General features: G+C 53.2%; 1 protein-coding gene across 1 annotated transcript in view; it reads right to left on the bottom strand.

Annotated features, from left to right (window-relative positions):
- Window positions 1–14442, bottom strand: part of HYDIN (HYDIN, axonemal central pair apparatus protein) — a 104038-nt gene that overhangs the window by 21778 nt on the left and 67818 nt on the right. The window contains 23 exon segments of the mRNA NM_001159371.3: window positions 386–505; window positions 746–928; window positions 1065–1267; window positions 1623–1832; window positions 2163–2792; window positions 2887–3052; window positions 4031–4169; window positions 4768–4951; window positions 5413–5565; window positions 5887–6092; window positions 7264–7437; window positions 7862–8029; window positions 8322–8513; window positions 8802–8970; window positions 9122–9361; window positions 9844–9993; window positions 10426–10617; window positions 10703–10830; window positions 11530–11666; window positions 12199–12332; window positions 12645–12775; window positions 13242–13419; window positions 13789–13914. Of these exon segments, the coding sequence (NP_001152843.3) occupies window positions 386–505; window positions 746–928; window positions 1065–1267; window positions 1623–1832; window positions 2163–2792; window positions 2887–3052; window positions 4031–4169; window positions 4768–4951; window positions 5413–5565; window positions 5887–6092; window positions 7264–7437; window positions 7862–8029; window positions 8322–8513; window positions 8802–8970; window positions 9122–9361; window positions 9844–9993; window positions 10426–10617; window positions 10703–10830; window positions 11530–11666; window positions 12199–12332; window positions 12645–12775; window positions 13242–13419; window positions 13789–13914 (4313 nt within the window).

Raw genomic sequence — 14442 nt, 5'->3', positions numbered from 1 at the left:
TAAAAAAAAAGAGCAACATTAAAAATAGAACCACGCCAGCAGCGACAATGGCAGCTTTTAAGGCAGACCTCATCCGGCAGTCAGGTTCATAAATCCCACTGTTATTCCTCTGCAGGTCACACACACATGCTGGCAGGCCGAATCAAAGTCTGCCTAATATAACAGATTAATCAACATTTTATACCGCCAGAGGCAGAATAATTGCTTGGTCAGTCTGCCCATACAGCTCAAAGCACTTTAAAAAGCACCATTACATTCACTGTCGTAAGTGGGGACGATAAGAGGTGGAGGGAGGACTTTGGGAGTTGCCCAAAGTCACCTTAGGCCATTGGGATGTCTACCCAGGAGCAGCCATGGCAGCAACTGCCAGCCTACCAGTACATACCAGTCTCTGGACTTCCCACAGAGCAGTGGCCCGAAGTGGAACACACCCGTGCTCATGACGTACTGCTTGAAGATGATGTCATTGTCTGCTTTGCTCTTCCTTCGGTGACGAAACACCACCCTAGGAAGGAGAAAATGGGAAGATGAGGAGCTATGAGATGCTCCAGCCTGGACAGGAAACCATAACCCTCAGCAGCAGAGGTTCCCAGCTCCAAGCTGGGTGAGACACTGGAGTGCTCAGGTAGACTCATGCCAAAGGTGATGTAAAGTGGTGGGAAGTAGTCATTGGGGGTACAGTGGGCAGCCCCTGCTCCAAGTACAGAGGAAAGCAGACCGGGGGGCAGTGACGGAGCAGCCTTACCGTGGGTCCTGGCTGATGGTGGGATACGCACAAATACCCCTGCAGTGCAGCTGGTACAGTCGCTTTGTCCCCAGCACCTCAAAATTCATTGTCTGGTCAAACTGGCCCGGCACCGAGGAGGTGAAGTGTACCTTCAGCTCAACCTGGCCATGGGCAGGCACGATCCACCGGCAGCTGCTCAGCCTGGCAGTTACAGAAGACGCTTCGGATGTTGGGAACATGCCAACGAGATGAAGAGGAGGAGGGCTGGGGACTCACCGCCCAGCAGCCCATGGGAACGGCCATCCATTTGGTGAGATGGCTCTCCTTCCTCTCTCACCTGATGGGCTTCCCTGGAGAGGGGGCCACGTCCACGCTGCTCTGCTCCACATCAGCAGGATGTGTTGATGCTCCCGTGCCCGTCCCATGGAGATTTTTCTTGCTCCGGACAGAGCTCCGCTTCTCTTTCTTCACCTCCCTGCTGCCCTCAGTTTTTTCCTTCCTCGCTTTCCCTCTGGTGGGGGTGAGCTGCTCCTCCGACACCTGAGCACCAGGTGAGGAAGAAGAGGAAGAGTAAGGTGAGATGTGCCCTAATTCATCCCTGTCCTGGAAAGAAAGCTGCAGGTTTATAGACAAACACGCCAGAGAATAAATAAATGGCCAATTTCTACTGGTTTCACATCCGCCTTGCTCGCCTTTGCTGGGCTCTGTTCTGCCCATGAAACCTCTTTTCTGATTGCACCAAAGCCTCCACCCTTCCCCCAAACGGGGTTTGTTCAGCTGAATCAGTCCAGGGATGTGCTGTGGGTTCCTGCAGCGCATGGATGCAGGGGCCCATCACTGTTCTTCTGCAGTGGTTCTTTTCCATCTCCCCCACCCCATCCCTTTGCTCTGGCACCTTCATGGTAGGCGTGATGGGGGCATCCACGAGACTTTCAGATTCCTTCTTTTCTTCTTCTGCCACAGCACCTTCTGGCATTATGAAGATGAAGTGCTTGAGGGCTTCTCCTGTTGGGGCCACTCGCTTCTCTGGGTAGCGGATCACAGAGTAAAATGCAGTAGGAGGAATGGGAGGCCCTGAGGGACCCAGACCCAGGCTATCCAGGATCTAAAAGATCAGAGAAAACTCCATGAGTTCTCAGTCACATTCACCCTCACACTCTTTCCCTTCAGTCACTGAAAGTTTGGCAATGTTTTTACATGGAGCACTGTGCTTTTTTATGCTCAGTGGGGTGGACGGGCTCCAGAGCAGTGCCAGGATGGCACTCCCTCTTTCCATCATATGAGAAGAACTGAGAACCTTCCCAACCCCGTAGCTGTCATGGAGCAGTAGTGGAACAACAGCATAGCATGGGACAAGGCTCTGTGCCATTGTCACTTGGTGGGACACAAAGCAGCAGGTATTGGACCTCAGCATTTGAGCCCCACAGGGCTTTACCTGCTCTGCTGGGGGCAGCTTGCCACTCTCCAGGATCTTCCCAATAGCATCCTCTGCGTCCAGCACCTGGATATCCAAGCAAGGCACCCCGACATCCTGGCCTTTTGCTGACCCTTCTGCACCTTTCCCTGCCTGTGCTTGGGATTCCTCAAGAGCCTTCAGTTTTTCCTGCCGCTCCCTCTCCTGTCGCTCCTTCTCCAGGCGCTCCTTCTCCCTGTCCTTCCTGCTCCTGCGGCTGGATAAATGCGTGTTCTGCTCTTCTGCCCTCTGCCACGCCTCCTCCTGGCTCCAAGAGGACACCAGAACGCCCTGAACCCTGTCCCAGTTTGATAAAATATGTGCGATATCTTTCTGTGATGCCTCATAGATCTTAAACCTCATGGCCAACATCTTCTCACTGTCACTCAATGCCTTCTCCTTGGCTTCCTCCTGCTCTGTGGTGCTGGGTTGCACGGGCACTGCTGGGCTGGCATTCGTCGGGGGAGCCTTGTTCCACTTTTTCTTCTCATCCTTGTCACCTACAGCAGAGTCCGGGTGCTCCTTTGTAGACCCCTTTTTGTCCACCCCTTCGCTGGTGTCTGAGCGGTTGCTGGTGGATGCGTTGGTGTTGCTGGTGGACGTGGTGGCATTCTGGGCAGGAGAGGGGAAAAGAAGTGAGTATTTCAAAGCACTGAATCAGTCCTTCTGGGATGGCGATGATCATTGCAATAGCACAACCACCCACCTGTCTGACTCCAGGCTGGCTTTTCTTCCCCGAGACACTGTCTTTTTCTTTTCCAGTCTCTCTCCTTCCTCGCCTAGACTTCTTCTTCAGCTCTTCTTCCTCCTTCAAGCGCTCCAGTTCCTGTCTCTGCCTTTCCTCAAGCTCTCGAGCCAGCTGCTCCATCCTCCTTCAGAAAGTCAAACAGAAAACATTCCTGAGAGCCACCACAGAACAACATGGATTGTGCCTGCCCATGGCCAAATTCAGGACCTGCTGGAGGTTGGTCTCATCTCCCAGGTAATAGCGATAGGATGAGAGGTGGTGGCCTCGTGTTGCACCAGGGGAGGCTCAACATTGGGTATTAGGAAGAATTTACTCTCCAAAAGATTGGTGAGGCACTGGCACAGGCTGTCACCATGCCTGGAGACATTCCAGAACCATGGGGATGTGGCACTGATGGATGTGGTCACTGGGCATGGAGGAGGTGGGCTGGGGTTGGACATGGGGATCTGAGAGATCCTTTCCAACCTTAATGACTCAAAATTGTGCACCTCCGCTGATAAGGTCCACCTGGAAAGGAGCTCTACACATTCTCCTCCCCTGTGCTCTGCCCTGACACAGCCATAGCCAGAGCACTGGGCCCAGTTCTGGGCTGCCCAGTTCAAGGCAGACAGGGAACTGCTGGAGAGAGCCCAGTGGAGGGCTGCAGAGATGGTTGAGCCCTGGAGCATCTCCTCTACGAGGAAAGGCTGAGAGCACTGGGTGCATGGGGCCGGGCTCTTTTCAGTGGCGCCCAGCAACAGGACAACCATTAAATCAGAAAGCAAAAGCTGCAGTAATTCCCCTCCTGCAAAACAGACTCTGAGCAACTACGCTTTACCTAGCTATTGCCCTAGGAAACTTGTGCTGTCTGTCCTGGAAATCAGAGCCATTTGAAGCAGCCCTAGTCATCTCCCCCTGGGGAAACAAGCTTCAGCCTTGACAGAACAAAGTGCTGAAACTTGCTGTGGTGTCACTCAACCAAATCTCCAGCAGCCTGCCTGCACCCAGCACGGGGAAAGGAAGAGGGAAGCAGGTGGGTGCTCAGGAGCCCCACGTGGGATGGGAACAGGGGAACCCTTCAGGGACACCATACAGGAGAGCTGCCCACGTAAAGCTTACAGACCTCCTCCTCTCACGCTGGATTTGTAGTATATTTTCATCAAACTGAGCTTTCTGCTCCTCAGTGAGGGCATCGTACTCCTCCTCATCCATCTCCTGAAGGCGCTCTTTCTCCCTCCTGGCAACTTCTTCCTGCTCCCGTTCTTCCCATGCACACATGAGAAATTATTAGCAGATAAACATAGAGCTTGGAGCTGGGGGTGAGCACAAAAACCTGCCCGGATCCTCCAGGATATGCTGATAGTGGGGAGCCCCAACCACGTCCCAGCATAGAGGAAGCATGGAAGATAGGTACCATGCCATGACAGCTTGCATTTGTGTCCAAGCTTTAAAGACACAGACTGTAAGGTAGGTGTTCTGCGTACCATGAAGCTATACTTTAAGCAATCATGAGGTGAGTGCTGGCAGAAGGTTGGATATTAGGAAAAACTTCTTTGAAAGAGTGTTTGGGCACTGGCACAGCTGCCCAGGGAGGTGGGGGAGTCACTGTCCCTGGAGGTGTTCAAGGGCTGTGGGAATGTGGCACTGAGGGACATGGACAGTGGGCAACATGGGTGGTAGGTGGATGGCTGGGACTACGTGATCTTAGAGGTCTTTTCTAACCTCAGTGATTCTATGATACTAAGGTGGAAGGACTAAAAAACTCATTTCTTACAAGTTCTGCTGGTTATGTCCAGATGGACACAATGGTAAGGCTGAGAGCTTGAGAGGACATTTGAGAGGCATGGAGATGATTCTCACCTTCCTGCTCTTTTGCAGCCATCTCTTTGGCTTTCCAAGAGGCATAGTCCTGGAACAGGTTCACAAAATAGATGTAAGGCCGGTTGTTGACAGCTTTGAGCAGGCAGAGGAGAGCAGATGCCATGCTGCGTGCAAAGAGGGTCTCCAGGCCATCGAACACCACCCCCTGGTAGCAGTCACTCAGCTGGGAATAAAGCAAAAAAAGGAAGAGAGAGAGTCAGCAACAGCATGCAGTAGGCTCTCAGCTTGGCCATAAATGCAGACATCCAAGGACACAAGCCATCTTGTTGTCCATCAGCTTGGAGCTGGTAATCCAAATCAAAAAAGTTGGAAAGACCGCTAAGATCACCTAGTCCAGCCATCCTCCCATGCCTGTAATTGCTCTAGACCAAGTCCCTCTGTGCCACACCCACCCTTTTCTTGCATACCTCCAGGGATGGTGACTCCCCCATCTCCCTGGGCAGCTGTGCCAGCACCTCTCTACTCTTTCAGAGATACATCAGCTCAGACAGGCTCCTGCACTATGCCAACTGATGGCATCTGCATCTTCAAGATGCTGACAACCGAGGATTCGCTCCAGCTGTCCCCTAACACCTCTCAGTGCCTCCCACCCTCCTGACCCCCAAGGCAGAGGATGTGCCATACCTGCAGCCTCTCTGAGAGGATGGCTCCCAGCACGTCCTCGGGCAGCACGCAGCTCATCAAGCCCACCTCTCCTGCTGCACTGTCTCCAATGCTCAGCCACTGCTGCGTGGGGACGCAGGGAAGCACCAAGAAGCGATGAGAGCTGGAGGAGCCCTGCAGAGTTGGACACCACGAGACAAATTAAACCCCTTGGAAGAACTGCAGGCAAATTCAAGCGCTCAGAGATAAGGTCTGAGGTAGAACAAAGCTGTGAGGTGAGGGCTCCAGGAGAGAGCCCCGGAGGACACATCCCTGGGCCAGCAGCAAATCAAACTTGTAACACAGCATCCTGCAAGCTGCCATGCTGATCAGGGCTGTGCCTTGCCAGCAAGCCACATGGCCCAGCAGAGGTTTTGTTCCCACCTTGAACTGTACCCAGCATAACTCAAAGACACTCGAAAAGTCTCATGAATCAGCAGAGTGATCAGTCTTCACCTGTGAGCCTGTCGGGTCCGTGAGCTGCTGTTTCTGGGACTGGGATGCATGGTTATCTGATTTCCTCCTGCCTGTCGCAGCACTTGCCCGGCTGCGGGAGCTGATGGAGTGCAGGCTAGTCTTGTCCCCAGAGCTGGACTGGCTTGTTTCCAGGCTGTGCCTGGGCTCAGCACCGAGCTGAGGGGCGGATGGGTCTGTGCTCTGACCTGCAGAGGGGATGGAAGCTCAGCAGGGCTTAGTGATGGGCACTGCTAACCGAGCGTGCCGTTGGGTTTTCAAGCCATTTAATGTACAACACTGTGTCCTTCCCAACACGCAGGCAGCATCAGTTAGCCATTAAATCCTAAGACCATTAAGATTGGAAAAGACCTCTAAGATCATCTAGTCCAACCACCCACCTGCCAGCAATACTACCACTAAAAAAAAGCTGCATGGTATGTCCCCTAGAGATCAAGCCAAGAGTTCACCCTTCAGGACCATTGTTTCCACACCCTGCATTCTCCTACAGGTGCTCTAATGCTCAGCCTTGCCCCATCTGCCATCACCGATCTCCACTGTGCTACATTTTCCATGCTGGATATCCTAACCCATCCCATCTTCTCCCAACCCAGCCCAACTCAAGGCTTGGCAATGCAAAGCTTCTCTTTAAAGGTGATGTCTGCCCTCAACCTCCGCTGCTAGGAGCATCAGCTGTCCAACAAAACACCTTAAAAGTTGCTGGTCTCATGTGGGGAACAGCATAACATCCACGAGCTGTGTGACCTGATGGCATATATAGGAAAAATCTCTGGAGAAAAGAGTCAGTCTGCAGCATGTCTCTCATCTGAAGCTCTTCGGGGAGGCTATTCTTCCCTTTCCCTCATGTTTGTGAAATCACTCTCCAAGCCAGGCACCTAGTGCTTAATGAGCCGCTTCACAGGGCTTTTTCCTCATTAAAACGGGCAGCAGTTCTGCCTGATGGCCACGGAGAGCTAGCTGAATTCAGCTTTGAGGAAATAATAAAAACCCTGAGAAATATGCAGGTGTGCTTCACCACTCTCAGGAAAAGGGACATGTGCTAAGCAGCCTGCAGGCAGCAGGAAGTGTCCCTGTGTGAGCCCTCAAAATAAAGAGATTTCAAACAACTGGAGAGTGTCTGTGAGCTGGCTTTGCACTTTTACACACTGCCAACTGACAGAGCCATAGAACTGCAGAATGGCTTAGGTTGGAGAGATCATCTAGTTCCAACCCCCTAAAGTGGCTGCCAATCAGTAAATCGGGCTGCCCAGGGCCCCATCCATGGCACTGGGCACCTCCTAACTCTGGGCAGCAGCTCACATGGAGTAATTAAGTAGACACGGGTGCTTAGGATGGCTCCGGCCACGTGTCTGGACATACCAGCCTCCTCTGTCTCCTTGTGGCTCTGCTCTATGGCAGCCCTGAGGCACAGCTCCCGTGCACGGAGCCCAGCTGAGCTGTTCCTGTCAGAGATGGCCTCCATCACCAGCGAGTCGATGGACAAGCAGGCTGTACCATAATGTCTGGAGAGGGCGACCGCGGCCGATGTCTTTCCTTGAGGGAGAGGAAGGCCTACATGATGACACTGGCATGGGAAATCAAGAGGGAGGCAGCCTGAATGTGGCTAGAAATGTTGTTCTAGAGAGAGGGAGATCATCTCCAGCTCACTGCCGCCCAAGGGCTTTGTACCACCACCATTACTGCCTCAGAGGGCTCTTCATGCAACACTGAGGCATGTCTGTGGGGGTCAGGCCTTCTGGAGGCCACAAGCCAACATGCTCCCATGAGGCAACGTGGCCAAGGCCACCTAGTTTGGACACAAGCCCAGCTGTACAGACACAAGATGAGCCACTTCCATCAGTCAGGGGAAGGCCCGGTGCTGCTTCACACCCTTGCAGATCCATGGACACCTGACTTCAAGTGGTGGCCCACCAGGATGCCTCTCGCCCTGCTCCTCCTGCTCCCCCCACACACACACCTGTAAGGGGTGCCCCATGGATGATGATGACGATCCCTCGGCGGCTTTGGGCCGCACGGCTTTCAGGAGAGATATCGACCCCCAGATGGCGGGCGATGGCTCTGAGGACAGGGCTGTCATCCAGTTCTCCTGCAGCCTCCTTGCTGCTGCCGGTGCCCTGCTGATGCTCTGCTGGGCAGAACGCGGTACAAAAATCAGCCTCCTGCACACCAGTGATACTCAACTTCTTCCCCATCCCCTCACATCCTGGGAGAGGAGACCCTGCTGGCTTCAGTATCACACCTGGGGCTTCCCCATGCTCTTATTGCATTTAGGGTCTTCCTTAAATTGCTGCTGATGGGTCCCATTCAGAATACAGCAAATGGAGTGGCAGAAAGGGGAAAGCACAGGCACCCAGCGATGCCTAAAGGCCCTTCTGTCACAGTGGACATGGAAGAAGCAATAATCATAGGGTTCTGACCTGCTCCATGTCTTTTCTCAAGATCTTCCTCCTCTCCTTCTCCCCTCTCAGATTTAGAGTCTACCTTGTTGGACTGGCTTTCATCAGAAGTGGAGAGAGGAATGACCGAGTAATGAGATGAGAGGGAGTGAATGACCCCAGCAGAGTGCTTTTCTCCTTGATCCAAGAGAGGCTGAACGTCTTCACCATTGGCTGAGGAGGAAGGACAAGGGGAGGGCTGATGATGATGAACGTGGCCAGGCAACCTGCTCTTTGCCATTCGTCACTTTACATGGCCATATGCAAAAAGATGGAGAACTCTCCATGAAGCAAAATGCCCAAGGCACCCAAAAACCTGTCTCTGCCTTGGGGGAAGTTTGAGTTCGTGCTTTTGTTGTTTGGAAGGAGAAAATTTAAAATACTGGTGATGGTGGACCTGGTTCTACTCGCTGAAGAGCTCACTCAATCTTTGTGGGTGAGACACATTCAGGACAGTCTCACCATTGTCCTGGCCTGCTGGACCCCCAGTCCTGGACTCGGCCTGCTCATCCTGCAGCCTCTTCTGGTCCTGGTAGTACTCCAGCACCTCTGGGGGCAGCTTCTCACCCGGGGCACGTGGAGGCAGCAATAGGGTATTGCGGCAATCGTAGTCCTTCAGCACCCGCAGGATCTGCATGCATAAGGAAGAGAAACCAAGCAACATGTGAAGAAGAGAAGACTTGACCATGAAAGGCCACCAGACCTTGCCTTGGGGACTTCCTACATTTCCCTGGGGAGCCGAAATACCATGAAGCCATGGCATGGGGACCAGACGTCCTCACCTGCTCCTCAGCAAGGTACTGCTGGTCAAACTCCAGCGAGTAAAACTCAATGGGGAACTCGCACGGATTCTTCACCAACACTGTCTCTGCTGTCCCACTGCTGTATGGCAGCAGAGGTCCCAGTTCGAGCACTGGGGGGTTGAACTCCAGTTGTGGCACCAGCCCATGCCCTGAGACTTGCAGCTGGAGGGGCTGGCTGCTCTGGCAAATGTTAATCTTCAGCTCGCATCTGTAGGATCTCTGAAAAGAGGGTAATGTTGCTCAGACACAGCCCTGGCACTGCTGTATCAAGCAGCAGAATCAGGTAGAGGCAGACGAGCTCTCACTGGCTAGAAACATCTCTGCTCTGGTCAAAACATGTCTGACTCTGGTCAAAGCCACAGACAAGACGGTTACATCTCAGCTAGCAATTGAAACATCACTGGGAGCACTCCAGGCACATAAGCATCCCCGTCCATACTGCCACATGCTAACAGGCTCCAAGTCAGATGTAATCTAAGTTTTGGGAAGGTTTGCTGGTTTATGCTGTCTCCCAGAGTGCCTGGGCCATGTGACAGGGATCGCTGGCATCACAGTGGTGTGGATGTCTGTGATGCCATGGCCAGGAATGCATCTGATCAGTCTGCTGTACTGGCAGGATCAGCCCAGAGCAGCCTTTCCAAGGCTCAGCCTGCAGTGTGCTCCTTCTCCCTGTGCTCTCGTTAGAGCTCTGCCCATCTCACCTCTTCAGTGGGTGTAAACCTGACCCGCATGTTGCATCGCTGCCCTGGGGCGAGGTCCCCAGCCGAGGGCAGCACCTCGAAGGCGCAGGGCTTGGCCTTCAGCTCCTGCTGCAGCTTCCGTCGCACGCTTGCTGGCAAATGTTTATCCACCTGGGTACAGAAACCAACCCATGAGGCTTCTTTGGCCTGTAATGATGGACCCTCCATTCCTGCAGATCTCAGGCAGTGCCGGGGATAGAGAGGCACAGGTGCAGATGGCAGACAAGAGGAGCACCAGACAGGGAACAGGTCCAGATGAACCAGCCTTGCCCTGTACCCTCCAAAGGCATTGTGACTAGTAGCCTAAGTGCTCAGGCACTGATAGGGGCAAAAAAGGCAACAGAGTCCAAGGAAACCCAACTGATAAGCTACATGCTGTCCTTGCTTTATAGAGTCGTAGAGTCATAGATCATTAAGGATCATGCAGTCCATCAACCCATCACCACCATGCCCACTAACCCATAGTATCACTACGTTTGGAAAAGACCTCCACAACCATCTAGTCCAACCATCAACCATCCCTCCATGCCCACTAAACATTACCTTCTTAACAGGCTCCTTCAAGGTAACGAACCATTTACAGGGCACCTGGAACTGATTGTAGAGCTGGATGGTTTCCTCCTGACACTGCCCACACTGGACAGTGGAGAACTCCAGGCTGTCCCTGGAGATGCAGAGGGATGGCACAGTCACACAGGCACGAAGGCAGAGGTGAAACGTGGGGCCTCCTGTGACCTAGTGAAGAGCAGAGTGTCCAGCTGAGAGCCCAGGTGGGTCCTGCTGCTATATCCTGCCTGACACAGGTGACAAAAGGTGATACCTTGATGGGCAGCAGCACATCTGCAGCTCCCAGAGGCACGTTGGCACTCTGCGGGTCGAAGCGCACCTCGAAGGTCTCGGTCTCACAGTATGGCAGGTTTGTCACGCGGTCCAGTTCCACAGTGAAACCTTCAAGGATGACAACAGAGCAGCTGAGATGAGCGACCAACACACCAAAAAGTCATACAGGTGTGGCTGCCCTGTGAAGGAGTCCCTTTCACCTCCAGAGATGACTTGCTGTCCTGTGTTAAAAGGAATCCTCCACCAGGCACCCCAAGGATGGCTGGGGACCTCCCAAAAAGGGACATCCAGCTAAAGTTCCCATGTTCAGTGGAAGAACAAGAACTTGGAGGAGGCATCCATCCATCTCATGGTGACTCAACATGGCGACTCATGGCATGGTGGATGATTAGCCTTATCTCAAAGCCTGTTGTGGAAGCCTATTTTGATGCAAAGGAAGGCCTCACAAGCTCTTTCCTTATGAAGGATGAACAGAAGTGTTACGACACTATGAACCAAAGCACTCCTCAACCACAAAGGGTCCCTCTGTTTGCAACGCAAGCCCACAGAGCGTACAAAACCTCTTGGTAACCAAGAGCAGGAGGTGCTGAGGGGTCTCCCAGGTGATTGGGCCATCTCAGCCCTGCAGCCAAGCATTTGGGCAGCCACAGGTGGGCCAGGACTCTGTCCAGAAGAACTCAGGCTCTACAGCACTGAGCATGGGGTCCTGAGGAAGAGCAAGCTGTACAAAAAAAGCACTCAAAACCCTCCATGTGTCCAGGGGCATACACCATCAGAAATGGTGAGAAGTACCTTCATCCCACTTACCTGTGTCACGCAGGACACGTCCATCTGCATAGAAGGACACGGGCAGTCGCCCAGTGTTGGTGATGTTCACAATGTGTGCATGGATGTTACCAAGAATGACGTAGCCAAAGTCCAGGACGTACTCTGGCAGCTGCACCCTGAAAGTAGGAATAAAGAGAGTTTTTAAACCATTTCCCCTGCTATGAAAAGCCACTGTTGTCCACTGGATCTCCAATGGTCTTGATCCAACCCCAAAAGAGCACTGGTAAAGGCAATATTGGTTAATGAGATGAGATTCATGGGAAGGTCTTATTCCAGAGGAAGTCCACTCAGCAAAACACAAACCACCTGTTTTGCAGAGTGTCTTCTTCCTCAGTCATTTGTTGGAACAGAAGAGGCCAGCTGTGAGTTGCCTCTTTCAGAGCTAGTTAGAAGGGGTGTTGCCCATGGTGACGGATGGGCATCACGGTCTGCACTGGAATAGAGCAGCTGTGGACCTGGGCACCACCAAAGCTTGTGGGTGGCCCTGCAGATGGGAGGGCACCCAACTGCTCACAGACAGCATGGTACATCCCTCTGGATCAGGTCCTTCCCAAGTCCCTGACCAGTCCCAGCTCCACAGGAGCTCTCAGGAGCAGCGATGCTGGGTGTTATCCTTGGGGCACCTGGAGGCAGGGAGTCCCCACCAACCTGAGAAGCCTCCGACGAGCTCGCTCGTCAAAGAAAGAGTCCTCTGGGGGACAGGAGACCAGGAGCTTCTGCTGCTCCAAGGCGTGTTCCTCTACCAGCATCTCTTCCATTTGCATCTGCAGCCCAATGTCCAACTGTGGAGAGCAAAGTCAATGGGCTGGTTGCCACCTATCAGATCGGGTTGCCCAGGGCTCCATCCAACCCAACCTTGGGCACCTCCAGGGATGGTGCACCCACATTCAGCTATTAAATTCCATAAACATGGCAGAATTTGGGAGCAAGCACCCCAGCGATGCCCTGCATTTCCATCACAGAGTACCATAAGCTCAAAGATGATGCAGAGAGGAGGGATGATCACAGGCAGGAGGTCCCAGGTGACAGCGGGCACACCCAACCCCACTGCAGAAGGGTGGCACATGCCAAACAGGGCAGAACCACGTTCTCACCACCGTATCCACGTCATCCAAGGGTGTCTCAGTGGCTGTGGCCTCCCCAGGAACAACTGTTTCACCTATCCGGCTCTCTTTCTCCACCTTCTCTCTTGCCTCCTGGAGGGTGTTTTCATATTTTTCATTTCCTGAGGGAAGAAAATATCCGAAAATAGAAGTGGGAGTGCAGCACCAATCTCACGTAAGCTGGGAAGCCCCTCTCCCCCAACCTTGTCCTTTCCCAGTAACACTCTGCAGGCAGTCTATGGCAAGCAGGTGCTGCTTTTCATCTGAATCTGGATGCTCACTTCCACCCATATTCTGCTATACAGAGGAACACCTCTCATCCCCCGCAGTGTGATGCTAATCTGTCCATGCCAACTGCCCTGCTGGTCATGTAGACCATAATCCTTCCAGCTGGCAGACATGCTGGTAAGCCCTTCCTGGGGCAAAGCCCATATGGGTTCCCTTACTGGGGACTCAAAAAGCTGCTGGAGGACTGGGTGTTGGGGTGTGACACCCCTCAAGCCTCCAGGTGGGCGACAGCCACCCTATGGGTGTATAGCACAGGAGGAAACCAGGGGACCTTTCTGGGGATAGAGAGGCAGAGCTCACCTCTGATATTCCTGGGCAGATCCAAGCAGATCCTGGGAAAGCTCCCCTCCCCTTTCAGAGTGATGGTTTCTGGCTCCAGGTGCCCCACTTGGATCTGGAAAGTCCTGCAGAAGGCTCCAGGCACTCCTGGTAGGTAGAAGACCTTCAGCACCTGCTCCTGGCTAGGTCCAACATAGCCCTGCAGAGAGTGGGAGAAGGAAGGGGGAAGGCACCAAAGAAAAAAAAAGTTGGGTGGACAGATAGTGAGCGACATACAGGAGCAGAGAGGGGAAAGCAGAAGTGCCAGGGCTGATGCTGTTACAAGTCTCAGCTGCGACTTCGGAAGCTCACAGCAAGAGGGCATCAGCGTGTCATCCTTGTAGGATGTTGGGCGCTCCTCTCCTCCTTGCCCCCCTCACTGCCCCAGCAAAGCTCTGCAGGAGCAAGGGACCTGCACCAAGGCTGCCCATTTCTGGCAAAGGAGCTTCATGCCCTAGCTAGAAAGCAAGAGCAGCCCTTCTCTGCTCCACAGGGCCAAGGTTCAGTGCTCGTGCTGCCCTGTACTCACCACGCTGGGCAGCACCAGGGGCACACCAGGCAGAAGGCTGTCGCTGGGGCTCAGCACCTGGTACTGGAATCCCACCTTGCCACTGTTCTGCAGGGTGAGCTCTGCTTCAGCAACTTCATTAAACAGCTGTGGAGGGACAGAAGATGGGCATTGAGCCTCTTGAGGTGGGAAGATGATAACGTGAGGAACCCACAGCTGCAGGGCATATCTAGGCTGGCTTGCCAAGGTGCAAAACCAACCACATAAAGAGGGTCAAATACCACTAAAAATGAAAGATAAACCAGGACAGGTGCCCTGCTCTGCAGTGCCAAAGTCTAGCGGCCACTTCTGGGTCATCATCCCACCACTCATCATTTATCCTTGCAAAGAAGCACGCATGTTGCAACAGCTGGATGGGCATCTGTCTGCAAGCATTGGTGGAGCTAGCGGCAGAAGGGGAGATGGTGCTGTATGTAGTTAGAAATATCTGAATGGCTTTTAGTTGAAAACAGGGAAAGTAGGGGTTTTTCTGGGGAAATTCTCTCCACCTACTGACTGGGAAGCCCAGTTCAGCTTCTCCCGTGGTTTATTGTGTTGCTTAATCAAAAGCAGTAGTAAAGAGCATCTCCTTGGGTCTCAGCCTGTAGGAGCTGGATGTCCTAAGGACGTGTTCCT

Source organism: Gallus gallus, chromosome 11, assembly GCF_016699485.2.
Source record: "Gallus gallus isolate bGalGal1 chromosome 11, bGalGal1.mat.broiler.GRCg7b, whole genome shotgun sequence".
Lineage (NCBI taxonomy): Eukaryota > Metazoa > Chordata > Aves > Galliformes > Phasianidae > Gallus > Gallus gallus.
The sequence above is the reverse complement of the archived record's forward strand: the minus strand, read 5'-3'. Positions and strand labels throughout refer to the sequence as shown.